The sequence below is a fragment of the Corythoichthys intestinalis genome, chromosome 2 (genome assembly GCF_030265065.1).
Source record: "Corythoichthys intestinalis isolate RoL2023-P3 chromosome 2, ASM3026506v1, whole genome shotgun sequence".
NCBI lineage: Eukaryota > Metazoa > Chordata > Actinopteri > Syngnathiformes > Syngnathidae > Corythoichthys > Corythoichthys intestinalis.
This window is the reverse complement of record NC_080396.1, coordinates 33,913,352-33,933,983: the sequence shown is the minus strand read 5'-3', so window position 1 is coordinate 33,933,983 and position 20,632 is coordinate 33,913,352. Positions and strand designations below refer to the sequence as shown.

The 20,632-nt window shown below is 40.5% G+C and overlaps 1 protein-coding gene across 3 annotated transcripts; it reads left to right on the top strand.

Moving 5' to 3' along the window:
* The first annotated feature begins 3 nt into the window (after nucleotides 1-3).
* On the top strand, nucleotides 4-13,383 carry ptpn1 (protein tyrosine phosphatase non-receptor type 1). 3 transcript variants are annotated; one of them, XM_057830263.1, is made up of 10 exons: nucleotides 4-117; nucleotides 430-565; nucleotides 1,486-1,576; nucleotides 1,647-1,747; nucleotides 6,007-6,105; nucleotides 6,179-6,316; nucleotides 6,410-6,619; nucleotides 7,273-7,434; nucleotides 7,525-7,649; nucleotides 10,481-13,383. In XM_057830263.1, the coding sequence occupies exons 2-10, from the start codon at nucleotides 509-511 to the stop codon at nucleotides 10,755-10,757; spliced, it is 1,260 nt and encodes a 419-aa protein (XP_057686246.1). In that variant the 5' UTR covers nucleotides 4-117; nucleotides 430-508; the 3' UTR covers nucleotides 10,758-13,383. The 3 variants fall into 3 exon arrangements, with proteins under 3 accessions (XP_057686246.1, XP_057686244.1, XP_057686245.1); XM_057830261.1 differs by having other exon boundaries at nucleotides 6,179-6,619; XM_057830262.1 differs by lacking the exon at nucleotides 4-117 and adding an exon at nucleotides 124-306 and having other exon boundaries at nucleotides 6,179-6,619.
* The last annotated feature ends 7,249 nt before the right edge of the window (nucleotides 13,384-20,632 follow it).

The window sequence follows — 20,632 nt, the reverse complement described above, 5'->3', positions numbered from 1 at the left end:
ACCACGACGTGCTTGCGTCACGTCTACGATACGTACAGTACGTGCGCGCTCTCTGAGGATCAAGATGTCTTCCGTGCGCGCTCCCGCTGGTGTTTCCACTCAGCAGCCTTAGCAATGGTAAAGTGAACGTTCCCTCCTTTCTAAATTATCCTTCTTGGCATTTACGAGCCCGCCTTATATCCAAGGGGGCGGCGGTGACATTTTATATTTGTATTTACGCGTAATCGTTTCGTTGTTTGTCTGGCGAGGACGGCAGTTAGCAAGTAGCTAAAAAGCTTACAGCACTCCTGGAGGCGCCTGCCCGCGGTTCGTTTCCGCTAACAACAAGCACCAGCAACGGGCCGATTTATTATCTCGTCATCGATATTCCCCGATTGAAAACTAATCAATAGCGGCGGCGTTCTTCTCTTCCATTTGGGACACTTTTAGGAGTCAAAAAGCGTCTCGTTTCAAGCGAGGTGAGTTGTTCGCAGCGGGGGACGAACGATCGACAGCTGGACTGTCAGCAATGGAAGCCGAGTTTCGGGAAATCGATGACAACAGGATTTGGAGCGCCATTTACCAGGTGGGTCAACGGGAGTTTCGGCTGCATAATGATACCTATGCGACTAATTATGATGGAGGTGGAGTAGCCTAAATGTGTACCGTAGGATGATGTCCTACCTGAACTATCTGTTGATAAAACTCTGTAGAAGTGACCGAACGCTTCTTTTAACGACCCTTTGAATCGTTCCCCTCTTACGACGTTTATAAGCAATTCAATAAATAAGAATACAAGGGAAGAATGAAACAAGAACAGCTACAATGCACAAAACGATATTTGGCAGAGGATTTCAACTTCATAGTTTGTTTCAACGATTAATCAATTAACTCGAGTATTCTATTGGAAAATATTTTAATCAAATTTTGTTGCTTCAAGTATTCGTTTAATTAAAGTGGCGTTTTTGACACTGCTCTCTGGTCTGCCTCTTTTCACATGGCTGAAATTGAATCCAACTGCTCCCTGTTAAGACCAACGTAAGCTTTTTTTTTTTTTTTTGAGCTAATGTTTTTTAATGCATTCATAATTCAGTTTATAGGTATATTTAGCTGTTTTTTGTGGGAATATGCGTCTGAACCATTTGTTAAGCGCTTTGTAAAAAAAAAAAAACTTGCATTTTATAGCATTTAAGCAGGTGGACTTTTTCTGTGTAAGTTAGCCAATTGTTCTTTTGTTGTACATAGATCCTGATTAAAAAAAAAAAAAAACCGTTTGAGGCTCAGCTCAGGTATTTTAATTTTTCATGTTCCTTATCCGATTACTCAATTTTTTGAACTAACAAGTCCGTCGATTAATCGACTACTAAAATAATCGATAGCTGCAGCCGTCGTTTCAATCGTGTACACTTCCAATTTACTGTCATAAATTTTTAAGTGTTCTATGCTAAGTGAAGCGTGATTCAAAATTATAACATAATGGCATTGTATATAATTCCTTTTTCTCAGGAGGTCCGTCAACAGTCATGTGAACTGCCCTGCAAGGTGGCCAAACTACAAGAAAACAAGAGTCGGAACCGCTATCGGGATGTGAGCCCATGTAAGCGACCTGCCTTCCATTTATTAAACCACTATTAAAGAGATTAATCAGTTTTACCTTTTCCCCCAAGTTGACCACAGTAGAATATGTCTGCAGCAAAGTGCCAATGACTACATTAATGCCAGCCTAATAACTGTGGAAGAGGCGCAGAGGAACTATATCCTTACTCAGGTAATCATCTTTCTGGAATGATTCTGCATTGTTATTCTACTAACATGTATAATGGAAGAAGACGTGTTAGTTAGTTGTGAAGGTTGTAGTGATATTTGTTTTGTTTTTTAAAAATGTTTAGTCCAGTCCAGCATTTTAGTTTTTATCTTAGTCAAAGACAATATTATTTTAGTAAGCGGACAAAAACTCTTGATGTTTTTAGCCTAGTTTTTCATCAGGACAATGGTTTTAACAATTCGCTGTTTGGTCAGCAAGCAATACACAGAATTTTCATCTTAAGTAAAGTTATTTCAAATACAATTTCCTCTCATCCTTTTGATAAACACAGTTTTACAGATTCCATTTTCAAATTTATTTTTGAACCAAAACAATTTAAACAAAAAGCCCCTAAATGTAAATAAATAGAATACTGATAATCAATATGTAACATGAACATATGGAGCACAGAAGTGCACAGGAAATGTGAATGTTGAAGTAAAGCATAGTATATTAACTATTTTAATTTCCAAAAAAATAATGCGTCAACTTCATATTTGCGGTCATGTATAGCCAGTGTTGGGCATGTTACTTTAAATAAGTAATTAGTTACATTACTCACTACTTCTTCCAAAAAGTAACTGAGTTAGTAACTGAATTACTCTATAGTAAAAGTAACTAGTTACCCGGGAAAGTAACTATTTCCGTTACTTTAAAAAGAACTTTTGTATGTCAAAGAATTTGAAATTTTCTGAGCACTATTCGAGTCAGTGGAATAGAGAAGAACAGACAGGTAGTTAACTTGTTAGGTGCTTCAGCAGATTTGAACTGCTTACCACAGATGTCGACAAAAGCTTTGCCCCGGGACATAAATTACACATTACATGCAGGTTCTTTCCTTTAATTTCGACAAACTTGAAATAGTGTCTATATCTCCACCTCTTAAAGGACAATTTTTCTTCTGAATGCTCTGCCATCCCGACCCTGTGCATCTGTTTTGCGTGTGTGTGTTTGCCGCACGCGCTGTTCCGGGTTGCTTGTGAAATCCCCGGCTCTGATTGGCTTACCAAGACACATGACTCTAACCCTCAGCCAATCACAATCACTTCCATCGCATCTCTCGAGGGGCTGCATTCAGGTAGGCCCGTTTCCCGACAATTCACGTCACCGTCAAAGCGTCTGCCGTCCTCAAGATGGAAGCAGAATTATTGTTGGCTGACAGTGGGAGATGGGAACGAGGCTAGCATCAGGTGTAGCAAACACAGAAACGTTACCAAACTTTGGAAAGCATTGTCTAATTGAATGAGCAGGGACAAACAGCTTGGAGTCAGAAGTACGTGCGCTATTCTTGAACCTGAACTCACCCCAAGTCTCGGATGACAAATCAACAGAGCAGAGTCTCGACTCGACACGGCTGGTAGTTTCTTCAATTTATTGAGAGTAAGTAACGCACCGCTTTTGACCGTCAGTAACTGTTACGGCGTTGTAACAGCGGAAAAAGTAATTAGTTAGATTACCCCATTACTGAAAAATAACGCCGTTACGTAACGGCGTTATTTATAACGGCGTTACTCCCAACACTGTGTATAGCTGTCCGGTATGTGTTTTGTGCATTTTAGATAGTCACAAAAGTTCACTTGCTGCTATGAGATTAGCTCTTTTTTTGTCAGCTTAAAACCAATATGCAATCCATCTGAAACTATAATTGCATGTCTAGTACAACTAGTACCTAGATGCTAAATTACCAACATGCTAAAAAGCTTGCAAAAGTTAGCATTAGTGCTAAGGTGCCGGTTTAGCGTTATTTTTATGAGTTAACCTGACACGCAACACCACGTTGGTCTGCTGAAATGTTGTTAACAACAACAACAACAACTTCATGTTAACGTACCTGCATTTCTTTGTGATGAACATTAATGTGTCTCCTCAGATTTGAAGTATTTTCTCACTTATTTTTTGTCCACGTTGCTTTCTACAACCCAACATCAGGGCAGGGCTGCTCCTGACCAATTTGGTGCCCTAGGCAACACATTTGTTGCCCCCCCCCCCCCCCCCCCTCTTTTACCACATATATTTAAACACTCACACTGAAAAAGCACATTATCTCTTTGTAATTTATTATATAAAAAAGACAACGAACAAGTGCATAAATTAAAAAAAAAATGCTGTCATAACTTTTCAAAAGCACCAATAACAAACACTTCAAAAACAAATGCATTAAATAAATTACAATTGTTATAACAATATGATTAACCCCACCGACACAAACCTATATAAAGACACACAGAGCACTTTGAAATGAAAGTTTTTTTTTTTTTTCCCACCTTGACCTAAAACCTTACTCACCTTGTCTTCACTGATGCAGAAGCATCTATTGCACTTTCATATGACAGTTGTTTTGGAAGGTGCACTTCTTTCCTGGACTTGGTGGGCTTAGACTTAGACTGATTTGGATAAGTTCGCTGTAAAAGATGGCCCAGGATGTACAGAGGTAGAAGGAAAATATTTCAGAAGAGCATCTACAGAGACAATAAAGTGGAATGTTACATTATATTAGTCAAATAGCTGTTGATTGTGAAACCAGCATGACATAACCATAATAGCGCCTAAATTCTTGCAGCCTACTGTACCTGTCTGTTGGATCTGGCCACTATCTTTGATGGGCGTAGTTAAAAGAAAATACATTCTTGAAGCACGGCAACTACACAGGACTATCCAATAATAATGAATTAAATAATATATGATAGCAACAACAAAAAAAAGTTTTTACATGAACGTGATCGCTATTTTAATGAATTAATGACACATTTAATAACAAATGTTTGCATTTAAATCCGTGGCAGTTTTAGTCCCCCATACCTCAGAACTTTGAAATTATTAATTCCATATTTGATGGTGTATTTATTTAATTAACCTTGGCACTTTTAGGCAAGGCAAATTTATTTGAAAAGCACAATTTAACACAAGGTCAAAGTGGTTCACATTACGTGAAAATAATCAAGACAATTTTAGTCTCCCATAAACTTTGTCCAAATTTCTCTAAAATTGGAGGGGGAGTAAATTTAACTGAAACTAACCCACAGCTGGCTGAATACTGAAAATATTTCTAAAACAACAGCCTGGATAATGAAGCTAAATAACCGCTAGCTTGCAGTTGCGATAAGTCTACGTGCTTATGCTGTTGAAAAAAATAATCACAACAAACCTCTGTTTTTCTTCACGTCTTTGCTCTCCTTTCTTTTTCTCCTGACCCGGAGGGCTTTTGTCTTTTCATGAAGTTGACTTGTCACCGTAACGTCGCTCAGTTGCAGAGGCTAAAAATAGCACCTTCAGGTAGCTCGCTCGTCTGCTGGGTGGTGAGTGAGACTAGGTTGTGTGGTGAAATTATCGCATCACAGGAAAAAGTGAAACGGGCAGAAGGCACACTAGAAAAATGATTTAATTATTATTTAAAGACTTATTATGAACGGTTTTGTTGTTCTTTTGTTTTATTGTTTTGTATAATTTTTTGAATACTGCTATCATCAAATATTATTTGGATTACTTTTGGATGCTGGTGCGCCCTTAGGCGGTTGCTTAGATCGCCTAATGGGCGTCACGGGTCTGCATTAGGGTTTGTTCTCCCATTTATGTAGCGAAAATGCTTTCACACGTCAAGTCTCCCTTTGAAGCCTGGCCATTTTACTGTTCCATATGTCATTCAATTATACTTCCAGTCAAATGTCAAGTCAAGTGTTTGTGTATGTGTGAGACACTGTGGGGTTACAAACGGGTGATACGCTGAGCTATGTACAGCAAAGGAAACAGGAAGTGCTATATTATACAATAAAAATTCTCATCCTGTTCTATTTCGTGAACTAAAATGACTATACTTTATCGTGGTCTTAGTTGGGGAAATAATATTTTTGTTTCATATCTATTAGATGACTAAAATGCGTACTGATTTCGAACTAGTTATTGTTTATTAATGTGGGTTTTGTCTCGTCTAGTTTTTGTTCAATGAGAAATGGATCGTATTTCATCTTGTTTTCGTTAACGAAATTAACACTAGGAGAGTGTTGAATGTGCTTACTAGATTGAGGTAATTAAATCCCGGTTTTTACATTTTAGGTGCATGAGTTTCAAACTTTTGAAGTTTGAGTGTATGTGTCTTTGCACTGACTGACTGACACCAAACTTCGTTTCTCGTTGCCATTGATTCCTACCCAGCCAATCAGTTGAATATATGTTTTGATCATGTTTTTTGTACACGTTTGCATGACACCTTATAATGCTGTTATTAGGGACCCCTACCCAACACATGTGGTCACTTCTGGGAGATGGTGTGGGAGCAGCGGTGTTGCGGTGTTGTGATGCTCAACAGAGTAATCGAAAAAGGATCTGTAAGCAGCCGGCTTCGTTGCGCGTGTTCCTCTGATTCCTGCCCCAAAATGATTGATCTGTGTTCTGTTGCAGGTCAAGTGCGCACAATATTGGCCCCACAGAGAAGAGAGGGATGCTATCTTTGAGGACACCAACTTCAAGCTCACCTTTGTTTCTGAAGACATCAAATCGTACTACACAGTTCGTCATCTTGAGCTGGAAAATCTTTCTGTAAGTTCTACGTGGCCAGAAAGTAAGACGTCACATTTGTCCTTTTTGATTTTTGCCAACATTTTTTGCGTTTGTGACATTTCTCCTCGGCAGACACTCGAGACACGTGAAATCTTACATTTTCACTACACCACCTGGCCTGACTTTGGGGTGCCTGAGTCTCCGGCTTCCTTCCTTAATTTCTTGTTCAAAGTTCGGGAGTCGGGTTGTATGAATTCGGACCGGGGGCCAGTAGTGGTGCACTGCAGCGCTGGCATCGGACGCTCTGGAACCTTCTGTTTGGTGGACACCTGCCTATTACTGGTTTGTACTGAGTTAATACAAAAACAAACATTAGTGTTTTGATTAGGGCTGTCACTTTCCTATTTTTTGTGGCTTATTCCAGTGATTACCTTAGTTGAATAATCATATAAAAATGTTTTTTTTAATTGGTTCATTGAAGTTTTATTTATTTATTTTTTTAAATATCTTTATCTTCTCTTTAAACCTGTCCTGTTCAGCTGCGGAGAATGGATGTCTGAGTGCCCTTACTACTATTTATCTACTGAAAGACTCCCTGTTTTATCTAAATATTCCTAGATGTACAAAAATGTTTTGCCTCAATACTCTTAAATGTAGGAAAATAAACACTTGGACAATTATTAAAAATGTATTGCATGTAAGATGAAATATAAATTGTCTCTAAGTCAATCTTTGAAAACACATGATTACTGGTAATTGTATTGTACTTAAAAGTTCAGTACAACCTGAACTTTACTTACCGATTGTACTGTACAGCAAATGATAGAAAAGTTGAAGCAGATTTAGTATCATGCACTATTTGTGAAACACCCCCTCAACACACATTTCTGTGCACCATTATACATTCCTTTTAAAGACAATTATGGTAGTATCAATTTTCCTTACATTCTGTTGGTGAGTCATAAACGCCAGATTTATTTATTTTCTTCCCCCAGATGTCTCTCCGCAAGGACCCATCGTCTGTGCGTATCCGCGATGTTCTACTCGAGATGCGCCGCCATCGCATGGGGTTGATTCAGACGGCTGATCAACTACGCTTCTCCTACCTTGCGGTCATTGAAGGTGCTAAATACCTCAAAGGAGACTTGTCATTGCAGGCAAGGACTTTTCCAATAGTTTTGCAGCGTCATTACGACATCATTTGATGGTATTGTGAATATTCACCTGTATTTTATTTGTCTTAATAGGAGTCATGGAGGGAGTTCTCAAATGAGGAAGATAATCCCCCTGAATTTACTCCTCCCCCTCCACTCCCCCCTCCAAGAGATCCTCAAAATGGCAAAGTTGAGCCATTGTTTTTTCCCGAGTTTCGGTAATCCTTCTCACTAAATTTAAGTGATTAATGATATGAATGCAGATTTGTTCAAGGGGGTAATTGGGCAGCACCAGATGGAAATATTAACCGTAACATTACCATCAAGCCAATCTAAATATTTATGTGTAACAGTTGCTTGGAATGTTTAAAACAACTTGCTGTCAGAGACGATTGATACTATGAACAGGAAGTGACTAGGATCACGAGATGGAACATGACTCATGAGGTTTTAGGACTTTTTAGCTTTTTTTAAGGAACTGCAGCCATATATTCATCAAGGTGCCAGTAACACATTGCTTAGTACCGTGATTTCTCATGTATGTTACAACCCCCATAATCGCTTGTCAAAAGCTGACTTTCTTTTGTACTTGATTTTTTTCATCAGGGAGGACTGGCTGCAAATGATTAAGTTAAGTGCCATTGACAAAGATAGACTTACAATCCAAGGGACTGAACTCTATTTTTCCAGAAGTGGCTGGCAGCGCTTTGCATGACAGCAGTCCATTGGTGTGTGAAATTGAGCTAATATAAGGCACTTTGGGCATGGTAAAGACGTGGAGATAAATACGCTATATAAGTACACTCCACTTACCATTCAAATCATTTGAACTGGGAAGAGGCTTATCATAAGAGTATTATTGAGTTAACAAACCAGATCGTGTTTAGCGCGCCCAGTACAATACACATTTTCTTATTAAGTGCAGCATAGGGTGCAAAAGTTGCTTGTGTGTAGAACGAGTGCGCGGCACTTGTAATTCTTCGTTGCTGAATTCTATGACTGCATGTTACATTTTCTAGAACTCCAAATGTATTTCTGCAACTTTAATTTACTTAAAGTGCCTGTGACACGAAAAAGCATGTTTATTTCATAATACACGCGGTATTTTATGCCCCTGAATGATGTGGGCCGCTTGGATGTGTGTGGAAGCGATCGCTATTTTTATTTAGTTTTTTTAATCCCGCGCCATGAAAATGAGTGACTTCCGGCTTCGGTCTTGCATTGAGGAGGAGGGCGCTGTGACGTGTACGGTAGAAGACGTCCTCTTCACGCTACAGTGTACTGTTGTGTATGAGGACGAAGGATTCAGCTGATTTTGCGGATTAATACGTTTATTTTTCGCATCACGCCAGCCAAACGGCTGCAGAAAAATCATTCTGTATGAGGGAGAGGCGTATGCACCTTTTTGGAGTTTCAAAAGGTTCCCATTCACCGTGGATATTTACTGTGGGACCATTGGACTTATGAGGAAGTGAGTAAACATCTTGTTTTGTATGATGTCAAATACGAATACAGCGATTACAAAGTAAACACTACAAACTTCCTTTAAATGAAGGACTACTTACGTTTGATCAGTGATAGGCATGTAAAAAGCTCTCCTAATGCTAATTAGCAGCAGCACGTTAGCTGCACAACAAATCCAGCCACCCTCCTCCGGGGAACGAACTGTAAATTGCTCTCCGCCGGGCGGTTTGCCGATCCACTAAGACAATCGACAACCGGGTCGTCATGTCAAATAATCCAGGATAGTTATGTGTGATTTTCCACTTCGAAGACTTTGAAACATCACTCGGTTCGGGTTAGCATGTCGGCTAGCTGTCACGGCTTCTGGTTTGTTTACATTTTCCGAAGCCGGGGAAGGGAAATGACATATGTCCGATTTAGGTGTCATAAAATATCGTTCGGGAGGTGCGACAGTAAAGGTGAAGTCGACATTTTTGACCATTATGGAGTAATTTTGCCATGTCGTCCTGAATAAATGCATTTTTATTATTTCATATTCCATTCACCACAAGACTGTTATTTGTCATGAACATGCCATTTATTTAGCAATTGGGGAAAATACTTGGATAAAAAGAATATCCTGTAAAAATAATGAAGTAAAGAGACAGAAAAAATGACATTTTGCCGCTCTCTTCGTCGCGTTTTCCTCGTTGTGAATAGTTCCCCCTCGACGAGCTGACTGGTCCTTCTCAAGCCATTTATATAGCTATTGGGGAAAATACTTGAATAAAAAGAATATCCTGTAAAAATATTGAAGTAAAGAGACAGAAACAATGACATTTTGCGGCTCTCTTCGTTGCGTTTTCCTCGTTGTGAATAGTTCCCCCTCGATGGGCTGACTGGTCCTTCTCAAGCCATTTATATAGCTATTGGGGAAAATACTTGGATAAAAAGAATATCCTGTAAAAATATTGAAGTAAAGAGACAGAAACAATGACATTTTGCGGCTCTCTTCGTCGCGTTTTCCTCGTTCTGAATAATTCCCCCTCAATGGGCTGAATACTAAAACTGATGAGCCCAGTCTACCGCTGACGTCATCCACCTGTTGGGGACGCTAAAGCCCTATAATGGTAGGCGTGGCTAACCGGCAGATTAAAAAACAAATTTCTCGTCATCTGTGCTTTTCTAAATTGTTGTATATAGTCGAATCGTCTCAAAATATGATTCTAATTCACATAATAATGCCATTTAAGACTTTTTTTCTCGTGTCATATGCTCTTTAAGACTTACTGCAAATATGACCCTCTTTGTACAACAGCAAAATTTATTTTCCAAAACTACAAGTTAGTACCTTATTTTTACAGTTTATATACATTCATGGCATAAGATATTAAGCAGCTGAACATGTTCTCATTTACAATTTCGAACTGGAGACAATCTATGCATCTTAGTCATAGGCACTTGGACAGCGGGTATTGGAATCTGGATTCAAACCGGCAAACCTTAAGTCAAACTGTGATGTGTTGCGACATCTTTTGGGATTGCTGTCCTACATGTTTTTGGAGGTACAATGTCTGCTATTCAGCCATATGCTTCCCCTGTGCAGGTCGTCTGAAGACCATGAGCTGCGAAGAAGAACTGCAGTAAACCCGCTACCACCTCCTGGTGGTCACGAGGAACCCCAAGGTTCGACCCCCCAAACTGAAATCAAAACCCATCCTCAGCAGGATGTGGAGCAACATCAAGCAAAGGACACCCCCATTCACCAGTTAGTGGAAACGCCTGCCGAGCCTTACAATTGGTCTCCCCTTTTGGCCAACGTGTGCCTGTGCACGGGGCTGGCGCTCAGTGCTTATGTTTGCTATCGAGCCTTTTACCACTGATTTCTCCAACTCCTCTCCCTCCTTTTCCTTCCTCTGTCCATCCACTGACTAGCTTGGCCAAATGTTAGTCTTGAACACTCAGGGTCTTTTCAAGATATCACGTCCCCGATTACATATGTCATCTTAAACACACAAAGCAGCGCCGTTCCCTCAAAAGCGCTTTCGATATGCCGAGATAAAAGCAAGAGCCTATATTATGGGACCATGCACGTATGTGCTTGTGAATGTGCGGCACTCATTTTAACCAACAAATACGATAACTGAAGTACAAAATCCAACAAATGCAGTAATTGAAGTGCAAAATCCAAATAGAAATGAATGCTGGAATAGTCATTTTACACTTATAAAAAATGATTAGTGTGACTGGACTGAGTTGCTAATCGGACATCAAATATTGCTGAAAATTATCATCTTTATATAAGTGAGTAAAAAAACAAAAAAACGACCCGACCAAACATTTTCGCTGCACATACGCTGTTGAGTAATAGAATATGGTCCTGTACATATAGCCACACAAATGTAGAATTTATGAAAGATGGTACAAAATTCCAGCATTTAGAATGACGAGGAAACAAAGACAGTGTTTGACAAAGGTTAGCACGTCAGGCCTTTTCGCACTTCATTCATCAACACTCATCACGCTGAACTCAGTCGGGCTTGATGCAGCTAATGTTTGTGAAACATTCTGTCCAGTTTCACTTTCAGTCAGTCGATGAGCTCGATGAAAGTTCACTTGGTTAAATGCCAATTAAAAGTCAAAGTCAAAAGTCAAAAATATATTGGACAAAAGTAGACATCATGCTACACCAAAATGAAGCGGGTAAAATGCTTTCAGCGTGCTATCAGTGATTGACCAACAAGTGGGAGATGCCTCCTTTTTACTTCTTGGTTGGCTGCTACACTAGCAGCTTCTAAATATTGGCAGACTTTAACCTGACTGTTGGCAAAACTAAATGCAGTTTGAAAAGGCTTTATGGGTGATTAAAATATCAGCTGTTGATTTGGTCAATGGCATGGCACGGTTGTTGTCTGAGGATAGCCATGATTTGGCTGCCATCTGCATAGCATTTATGCAATAGCTAAGGCTACTAAACATCCTATTGAGAGCATTCTCTTGTTAAAATAAAAAAATAAAAAGTATCAGTAAGGTCACTGGGGAAAAATAGGAATCCTATTTTTACATTTAGTATGGATCCAATACCTTTTTGTCCTCATGCGATTTGAATGAGCAATTTTGTCCTTTCAAGGTGAAATTGGAAGAGCCCTTAAAGACCATGAAGATAGATATGTGCTTTATAATCATAAGCCATTAACCACATGTTCAAAACAAACCTGTCTTAATCCTTTATTTTTTTCCTGTAAACCTTGTATTGTCATCACCTACCTGAATGGTGAAATTAGGATTCAGTGACTCATTGCTAGAAAAAAAAGCTAGACAGGGTCGAGTTAAAACGAGAGTGAGTGAACATGGAAAGGAAGTGCCGCTGTTTTGGTCAACATTTGTGTGAGGTCCGTGAATGTATGGATGCTCGCCTCATTATACATGAGAGGTGAAGTATTAAAAACTAGCGAAGAACTTCAAGTGGACCTTGCATCTTTCGATATATTTTTTTTGTATGCGGCCCTTGAAGGTGAAGCTTCGTACACCGCTGTGCTGTATTTTTCTGCATCACAGCAGTGGTATTCGACTGTCAGTTGGGCGGAATGTGGTTTCAGCGTTTGAGAGTGTAGGAAATTTGTCACCATTTTAAACTTTTTTATGTATGATTCTTTTAAAAAAAAAATTATTTTTTTTTTACAATGAATATTTTCACTTTACAGGGAAAAATGGGAAACAGACTTCATGTTATTTTCTTTCTGCTGCATAGGCATACTCTCAACAATGCAAATATTTCCATTGTAGGGCAGATTAGTAGTTTTTAGATATAATTTTTCCCAGCAATTGAAGGTGACAAGTGCAGGGTACACCCTTGCCCACACCCCTGCCCACGTACGCACAGCTGCAAAAAGTAAAATGGGATAGACTTACCCATTGCCCTAATGAGGACAAACGCTATCAAAAAAAAATCTGTGGACAATGTTTCTAACTAGTGTAGATTCTCCCCCAGTGGTTGGAGAGAAGACATAAACAGAGCCAACTATTTGCCAGCAATATAAACACGTCCTATTCTGTAGCAATTTGTTTTTGAACAGGGAACCAGGTATTAAGAACAAAGCCAACACCAGCACAGGGAGACAACAACAAAACACTAGTATTCTTAGGAGATCGTCGCCCTGAGCTGCAAATGCTGTTTTGAATGATTATATTGAGTTTTAGCATGCTGCTTTTGTAAATCAAGAGGTGAGATATAGAGTGAGTTACTGCTATTAGCATTCAACAAATGAGTCGGTCAGCTGTCAATTTGTTTTTTATTTTTTTTATTTTTCATTTTGAATGTAGATTTGTCCTACTGATGGACAAACTCTGATTATATATATTTCAAATCAGGAGTTGGTGTGCTGACACCATTTTTGCGTTTGATCAAGGGATTCAACATCAGCACCTCAAGTTGTCCTGTTTTCCATGCTGAGCTTAAAAATGTATTTTATTATTTACATGTTTGCCTTTTCAAATAAACAGATATACGACAGATTCCGTGGCTCTGTTTTTAATTGATTTATTTTCTACATGTTGCAAGGAAACCAAAAAATATGAATGAAAAGAAGCAGACAAAATCTTGTGTTTTCTGTCAATTTTTACGGGAAAACTCGTCTGTAATTTTGGGTAGTCTCCACTAACAATCACAGGGTGGCGCTGTTGAGCTTTACACTCAGGTTCAGATCTCTGCCCACGCCTTCCTGTTTCTTTATTGTGTCTGCTGGGTTTGCTCGCTTTGTTTGTTTACAATGCAGTTCAGTTATGAACTTTCTTCTCCTTGCGTAACAAGCACACGTATAGTAGCACAAACCAAAATATCAGCGTTCCTTTTTTAAATACAAAATATGTACTCCCCACTTTACAAAATTTGACATCCCTAAGTGTGACTAGTTAGACCCCTCCACCCTTACTCTTGTGGGGTGCTGAAGATTGGGCAATCTACAACTTCCTGTTTGGGAAATAAGAGGTAGACACTGGTACGTGCTGTACAGGAATGCAATTCAAACATTGTGAGTAATAGCACTCTTAACCACCCCTCTGCTGACGTCAAGCCTGCAAGATTGTACAAGCTGAATTTATCAGCAGTAGGAAAACTACAATCAAGGTGTGACCGAGGGCCGGAAGTCAGCTGAAAGTCACAACGTGCTTCTCACCGTGTTCGACCTTTCCAAAGATTTGGACTTTTCACAAGCTTATTGGGGTCTAGGGTGCAAGAAAAGGACACTCACTGATTGTTTTTGACACACAAAACCCAGAAGTATCCAAAGTGCAGTTAGGGTTATAAATGGGAACAGTGCTGACTCCACAGTCCCCGTCCAGTAAAGGGGGGTCTCTCTCTTCCCTTGCCTTCCCTCTTGCCATGTCTGCACTCCCGATGTCCCGAGCTGTTTAGTTATTAACCTGGAACTTCCCACTTGGTTTTGAAGGAGGGAATGCTACTATAATGAAGGCCTCGGTTCTTTTCATTGGAAGCCGAAGGGATCAGGAAATTCCTGTATGCAACAGGAGCCTTTCCAAGTGTGACTGTGCAAAGTGAGTCACTACGAGTACACGTTACAGTGGAAGTACATTTTTAACAGGAAGCGAGTCCACTGTCATGTGTGGCATGTGTCTTCATGCCCCACGCTGCTTATTTCAACATTTCAGTCAGACAAAAACAGGCAGTGTTGTTGATGAGTTACAACTGACACCCTCTTTTCGGCTTTTTTGTTGCATTTTGCCTCCCTCTTTCAAATCCAAACTACAATTTCTTTATTTCCCTGGAAGCACTTTCTCAAACGTCTCTGGCGTGCATCTGTGTTTCTACCAAAATTCCTCCTTCAAAACTTCAAACTACCTATGAGATTTAAGGACTTTCTTCCTTGCCAGGAAGTGACGGATGCTCACGGATTTGAGAGCAACCCTTGGCTGTCCTGCCACAACTCTAGCTTCTCACGTAGTAAATCAAACAAACACCATACGATCCCATGCAAGCACCCTATGAAGTTAGAATATCAACTGATTGGAATGTCAGTCTGTGTGCTCAACTAATGTTCAACTATAAAATAGGATTCCTTCACCTACAACAACTCATCCAGTCCACACCCAACTAAACACATTCTCTCTGAAACCCCAAAGATAAAACCAATGTGCCTTTTAAAAGCACACATGAGAGAGAAACAAGAAAACAATACAAATGTATGAGTGAGAAGCCATCAATCAACCCACAATCACTTACCTTAATCTGGTGACCTTTTCGGGGTTAGGCCAAACTCTAACCTGTTCGGCTATTTGAGTTCAATATTATCAACGTTAATGCATTTTGACTAAAAACATTCAGACAGTTCTTTATTTTTCCACATGAAATACCTGCTATTAATACAACCATCTTTTATAATTTTTCTAAACCTCTCCTGTTTATTTTAGACACAGTGAATGAGTGAGTGTCTTTAAAAGCTGAACAGTTTTAATGTGCCGCATGGGAGTTTGGTGTACTCCCATTATGATTGTTTATATTCTGGTATTTATTCAGAAATAGGGATAGAGAGAAAAGAGAAAAGAAAATCAGAAGAATTGAAGGAATAGTGATACAGAAAAAAAATCATTAAGTATATACAATGTATCACAAAAGTGAGTACACCCCTCGCATTTCTGCGGGTATATATCTTTTCATGGGACAACACTGACAAAATGACACTTTGACACAGTGAAAATTAGTCTGTGTGCAGCTCATATATTAGTTAATTTATTTTCCCCTCAAAATAACTCAAAATATAGCCATTAATATCTAAACCCCTGGCAAGAAAAGTGAGTACAGCGCATGGGAACTACGTACATCCCTAAATGTCCAAATTGAGTCCTGCTTGGCATTTTCCCTCCAAAATGTCATGTGACTCGTTACAGAAGTGCTGTCAGCATTGCTGCAGAGATTGAAGAGGTGGTGGTGGTGGGGGCGGGGGGGTCAGCCTGTTAGTGCTCAGACCATACGCAGCACTCTACATCAAATTGGTGTGCATGGCTGTCACCCCAGGGGGAAGCCTCTTCTGAAGACGGCACACAAGAAAGCCTGCAAACAGTTCGCTGAAGACATGTCAACAAAGCACATGGATTACTGGACCCATGTCCTATGGTCTGATGAGACGAAGATTGATTAGTTTGATTCCGATGGTCTCAAGCAATGTGCGGTGGCGACCGGGTGAGGAGTACAAAGATAAGTGTGTCATGCCTACAGCCATCAGATAATAATGGCTATATTTTGGTTATTTTGAGGGGAAGATAAATTAACTCTATTACATAAGCTGCACACAGACTACTTTTCATTTTGTCAAAGTGTCATTATGTCACTGTTGTCCCATGAAAAAATGTACTTAAATATCTGCAGAAATGCGAGGGGTGTACTCACTATTGTGATACACTGTATCCTACCTAATACAAGTATTGTTGCTGTTTACTCTTAACAATAGGACACCACGTGGGATGGTGGTGAGGGGAAATGTAGTCACCTCAAGAGACAAAGAGGGAAGATAGGACAGATAAGTATGTGAACGTGTGAGTGCGTAAGCAATGTTTGTAGTATGTAGTGGGGAACGCAGTACAGTGGTACCTCTTATTTAATTCATCCAAGGGCCTGGTTTGTAATTTGAAATAGTCGTATTTCGAGTGGGATTTTCCCATAAGAATACATTATAATTCGATTAATTCATTCAGCAGCCCAAAAACCTATGCTAAATCCTTAATAAGTACTGCAGGTATAATTATTCATAGCAATTACACATAGCAAAACAAATAAATTATAAATACAATTTGGAATAATAATAATACAGATAATAATAATAATTAAATTAATGCAACGAATCGGGTTCTAGTGTGGCAGTTGTGTTTTGGATGCTGCTCCTGAACGCACTGTGTGACTGACGAGAGACTGGTGCAGAAGAGTGAGTTTTACTTTCGCTTTTCATATTCTGCTGTTGTTGGCTTGGGTGGTTGGGATCGGCAAGCCGCGTTGTCTAGGCAGTTTACTCAAACGCACACCGCGCTCATATTTTTCTATCCCTCTTAATTTCAATGGTTTCAAAAAGCTTCACCTTTTTCTTTTTTTCACCACCTCCAACCTTTTTGGAACCCATGTTGATTTCTTTCATAGGAAAATCGCCAAGCGTCCATCTTGCGGGAAAACATTGAAATTGCGACGCTGTCATAAATCGTATTTCAAGCATGTCATATGTTGAGACGACTGGTGAGTCAAATTTTACGTCAGATGTCGAAAGGAACGTATGTCGATGCAATTTTATGTCGTGGTACCACTGTATTAGGACAAGCAGGATGCCGAAAGAACGAGAGGAGGCCAACACAGGCCGGAGGGCGAGGCCGGCATCCCCACTGCAGCCACCCGCTCCAGGTGCCACGCCAAAACTAAAGTGGAAACCACCTACCATCCCATTATTATGGTTGTCAGGCTTCCGACTGGCAAACATTAACCCAACATCATGAAGAAACAAAGCGGAGAGGGTAGTGCTTTGCACGCGTTAAAATGGTAAAACCCAGCCAATCCCTGTCTAACCACCCCCACAGCTCGCTGTCCCAGCCCCCCAAAAGAGTATGATGAGTATGACATATATGGTGCATGAAAAGAAGGTCAGGTGAGGCAGGACAGGCAACAGGCTGGCACCTGACCAGATGCTCCGTCCACTATTCCCAGCCATACCAACCTTGAATGTAGGTGACCAGAGTGTAAATTTTTACAGTGATGGATGAAAAGTGCTTGAGTTAAGAGGCAAGCTCCAGACAGAAGGCCACGAGAGGAGAAATCCTCCCCTTTGAGGATTCCTTCCTAGCACCCCGATAGGGTGCCACGCACTTGTATCCATCTCTGGCAGGAGGCCTGCCCTGAGAACCCCCGGGATCCCCACCGCTGATCTGAGCGGGAAAGGGTCCAGGGGAGCAGACCAGACAGATTGTAGGAGGTAGAGGGAGGGCTAAGGGAGCAGAAGCGCAACCCGCCCCACTCCTGGGCGAAAAAAGGGCACGTCCTGGCACCTCGGACCCACAAACGGCCCTGAGAGCAGGCGGCCCTGGGAGGGCAAACGAACCCACCACCCACACCACAACCAGTATCAAAGCAATGATAGAAACTGTTGAAATATTGCAAAATAAATAATTAAAATCATTGTAACCAAAGATGCTGATCAATAATATATTGAAAGGGAAGTTTGAATTGAGGAAAAAAAGATGAATGCACGTGTTGAGTGTAGTTAAGCAGATAGCAGTTCCTCAAAAGTGTCCAACATTGAAGTTGTTTAGTGACACTGCACTTGAAGTTTACAGAAAAACACTGGCCAGAGCAATTGGTCTGTAGTTATCTTTACTATTTATTTTATCAGTCTTATCTTTTGTAATAGGCACAAGTTGTACTGCCATCATAAAATTGGGTAGAATGCCATGAAACCATAAAAACACAAGGCAAGAAGAGGAATTACCTTCTGACTGGCATGTTTTAAATGCTCAGCTGTAATGTAATAAACACCACAAGCCTTCGTGTTTTCTAGATCATCGTCAGGTGTGCCGTGAGAAATGATCCAATATCGCATTTTTATTTTATTTTTGTTACGTCATGGGGCGGAGTTGCTGTAGGAAGGAGGAGGTAGGAAGTTGCGGTGGTGTGCAGATGAGCGAGGTATTGCTCTTGTTGCGTTCAATAACTGCTGGGATTTCTAGCCATCAGCTACCTTGCTGTCCGCGACAATGTGGACCTTAGCACATGTACTGTACATCATTTGTCCTTACCATTTTATCCATATGTGAAGACCCTGTGTTTTATTGCAACACATTTTCAAGGGCAGCAAGGTGGCTGACGGCTAGACATCTGATCAGTTCTTGAACGTAACACGAGCAGCTATCCTAAACGTCATCCCCAAACGAAACACCTGTCGCTTCAAAACAAATCAATGGACTATTTTGTTCGACTTCGTGAAAACACAGAAAAACAGGCAACTTTTTGGAGAAAAACTACAAAGGGAAATGATAAAGCCCCCAATGCTAGTTACTTTGTTACTGAACTTGTTGCTAAATCCAAAGTCCCACACTGTGGCATAGACCTTAATACTACCTGCCTGCAAAGCAATTGTCAGCGAGCTGCTCGGCCCTGATGCGGTTAAAGACATTGCTAAAGTCCCCCTGTCTGATAATTCTGAGCTTTTCAAGCCTAACTGCTTTAAAAAAATAAAAACAGACTAAGAGCTGTTGATGAAGATTCCTGCCAGGATATCAACTTCGGGTTCATCTAAACAGGCTCAAGTTTCACACTGAGTAAGCATAAAATTTGAGAATCTAGAAAAGTACAGAAAATAATTTTGGAAAATTTTTGGTTTGCAGTGTGCTATGAGATTTTTTCCAATGTAAAAACGTGCCGTGACTCAGAAAAGGTTGAAAAACACTGTTCTGGATCAATATTGGCTTAATGGATTTCAGCCGGTCTTATTACTAAAATCTCACTGAGATCAACATTATCAGGTATGAATGTATCACTCTTAATACACTTGAACAGCTCGTAGTAGTGCTGTCTCCATAATTCTGCAATGTTATTCGGGCTACATACGCCATTGATATTAAATGACAAGGGAGCTTTACAATTATTCAATGCCTTCACCTCCTTCCAAAAGTCACTGTAGGTACGATTACTAAGTTTGCCAGCAATTGAGGCTGGCCTCACCTTGCATTTGTGCGCTTTTTATTCTGCAATAGAGTCCCACATCTAACTCTTCCTGATGCTGCCATTTCTTTGAAGGCCTGCCTAGCTGCTGAGTGAAGTTAAGCTACATGAGAATTCCACCCAGGCTTGGCATGATGAGTATGCCTGATATATTCTTTTGAGTATTGAGATATAGTCTTCGACTTGTGTTCAAATATCTGTTCAATTCTTTCATTTGACAGAAATCTTCAACTGAAAGTGTTATCTTGTATCTCGGGAAGAACGCATAAGTAACACCGCTGGTATCTCAGTGCATCATCTTAACATGTCACTTTGAGATAAGCCTGCTGAAAAGAGCATTTCGTTTTGTCTGTGGATGGAAATGCGTGACTTTCACGTAGCGGTCCAGAGACGCTTGTTAGTTGTTTTCCTCACTCACGGCTCATTTGCGTGTGTCAAGACGTCCGCAAGTAAGCACTTCCTGTTCACCTCTGCTTGCCTGCGCTGAGGACCGACCACCAGGCACAGATATCGGTGCGACAATCTGCGGCTACGTCGCCGCAAATTACACTCCTGCATGTAGGTCAATGCATCAGTAGCTAGAGTTTGAAGCCGGTGCTTCCCCCACTGTGCGCTTCGAGGTTTCCGCATCCTTCCTCTCGTGGATTGCAGCACGGAGTGATGACGCTGGCAAGGGCCGCATGTAAACAAAGCCCATGTCAACACTGTGTTCTTTTAAGTTGTTGCTGATGTATACCAGATCATAACAACGCATGCATTAAAGAAGGCAGGTCACATGCTGCGGATTCCTTTATGAAAACCGCAGGTATAGCAGCTTTAGTCCGTGACTTGTTGACATTCAGCAATGAGGTAAAAGGTGAACGTGGTTGCAAACTTTGTGTGTCTATGTATGAGTGTGTGAGTGAGGGGGACGGGATGCTGTCATCATCATGGAGACTACCTTGTTTTGGAAGTTGACCTCAGTTGGACGTCACTTACTTGTTCCAGATTAAACTTGAGTCTAGAATCTGGGACAAAGTTATACAGGGAGGTAGATAGTAATGTTATCCA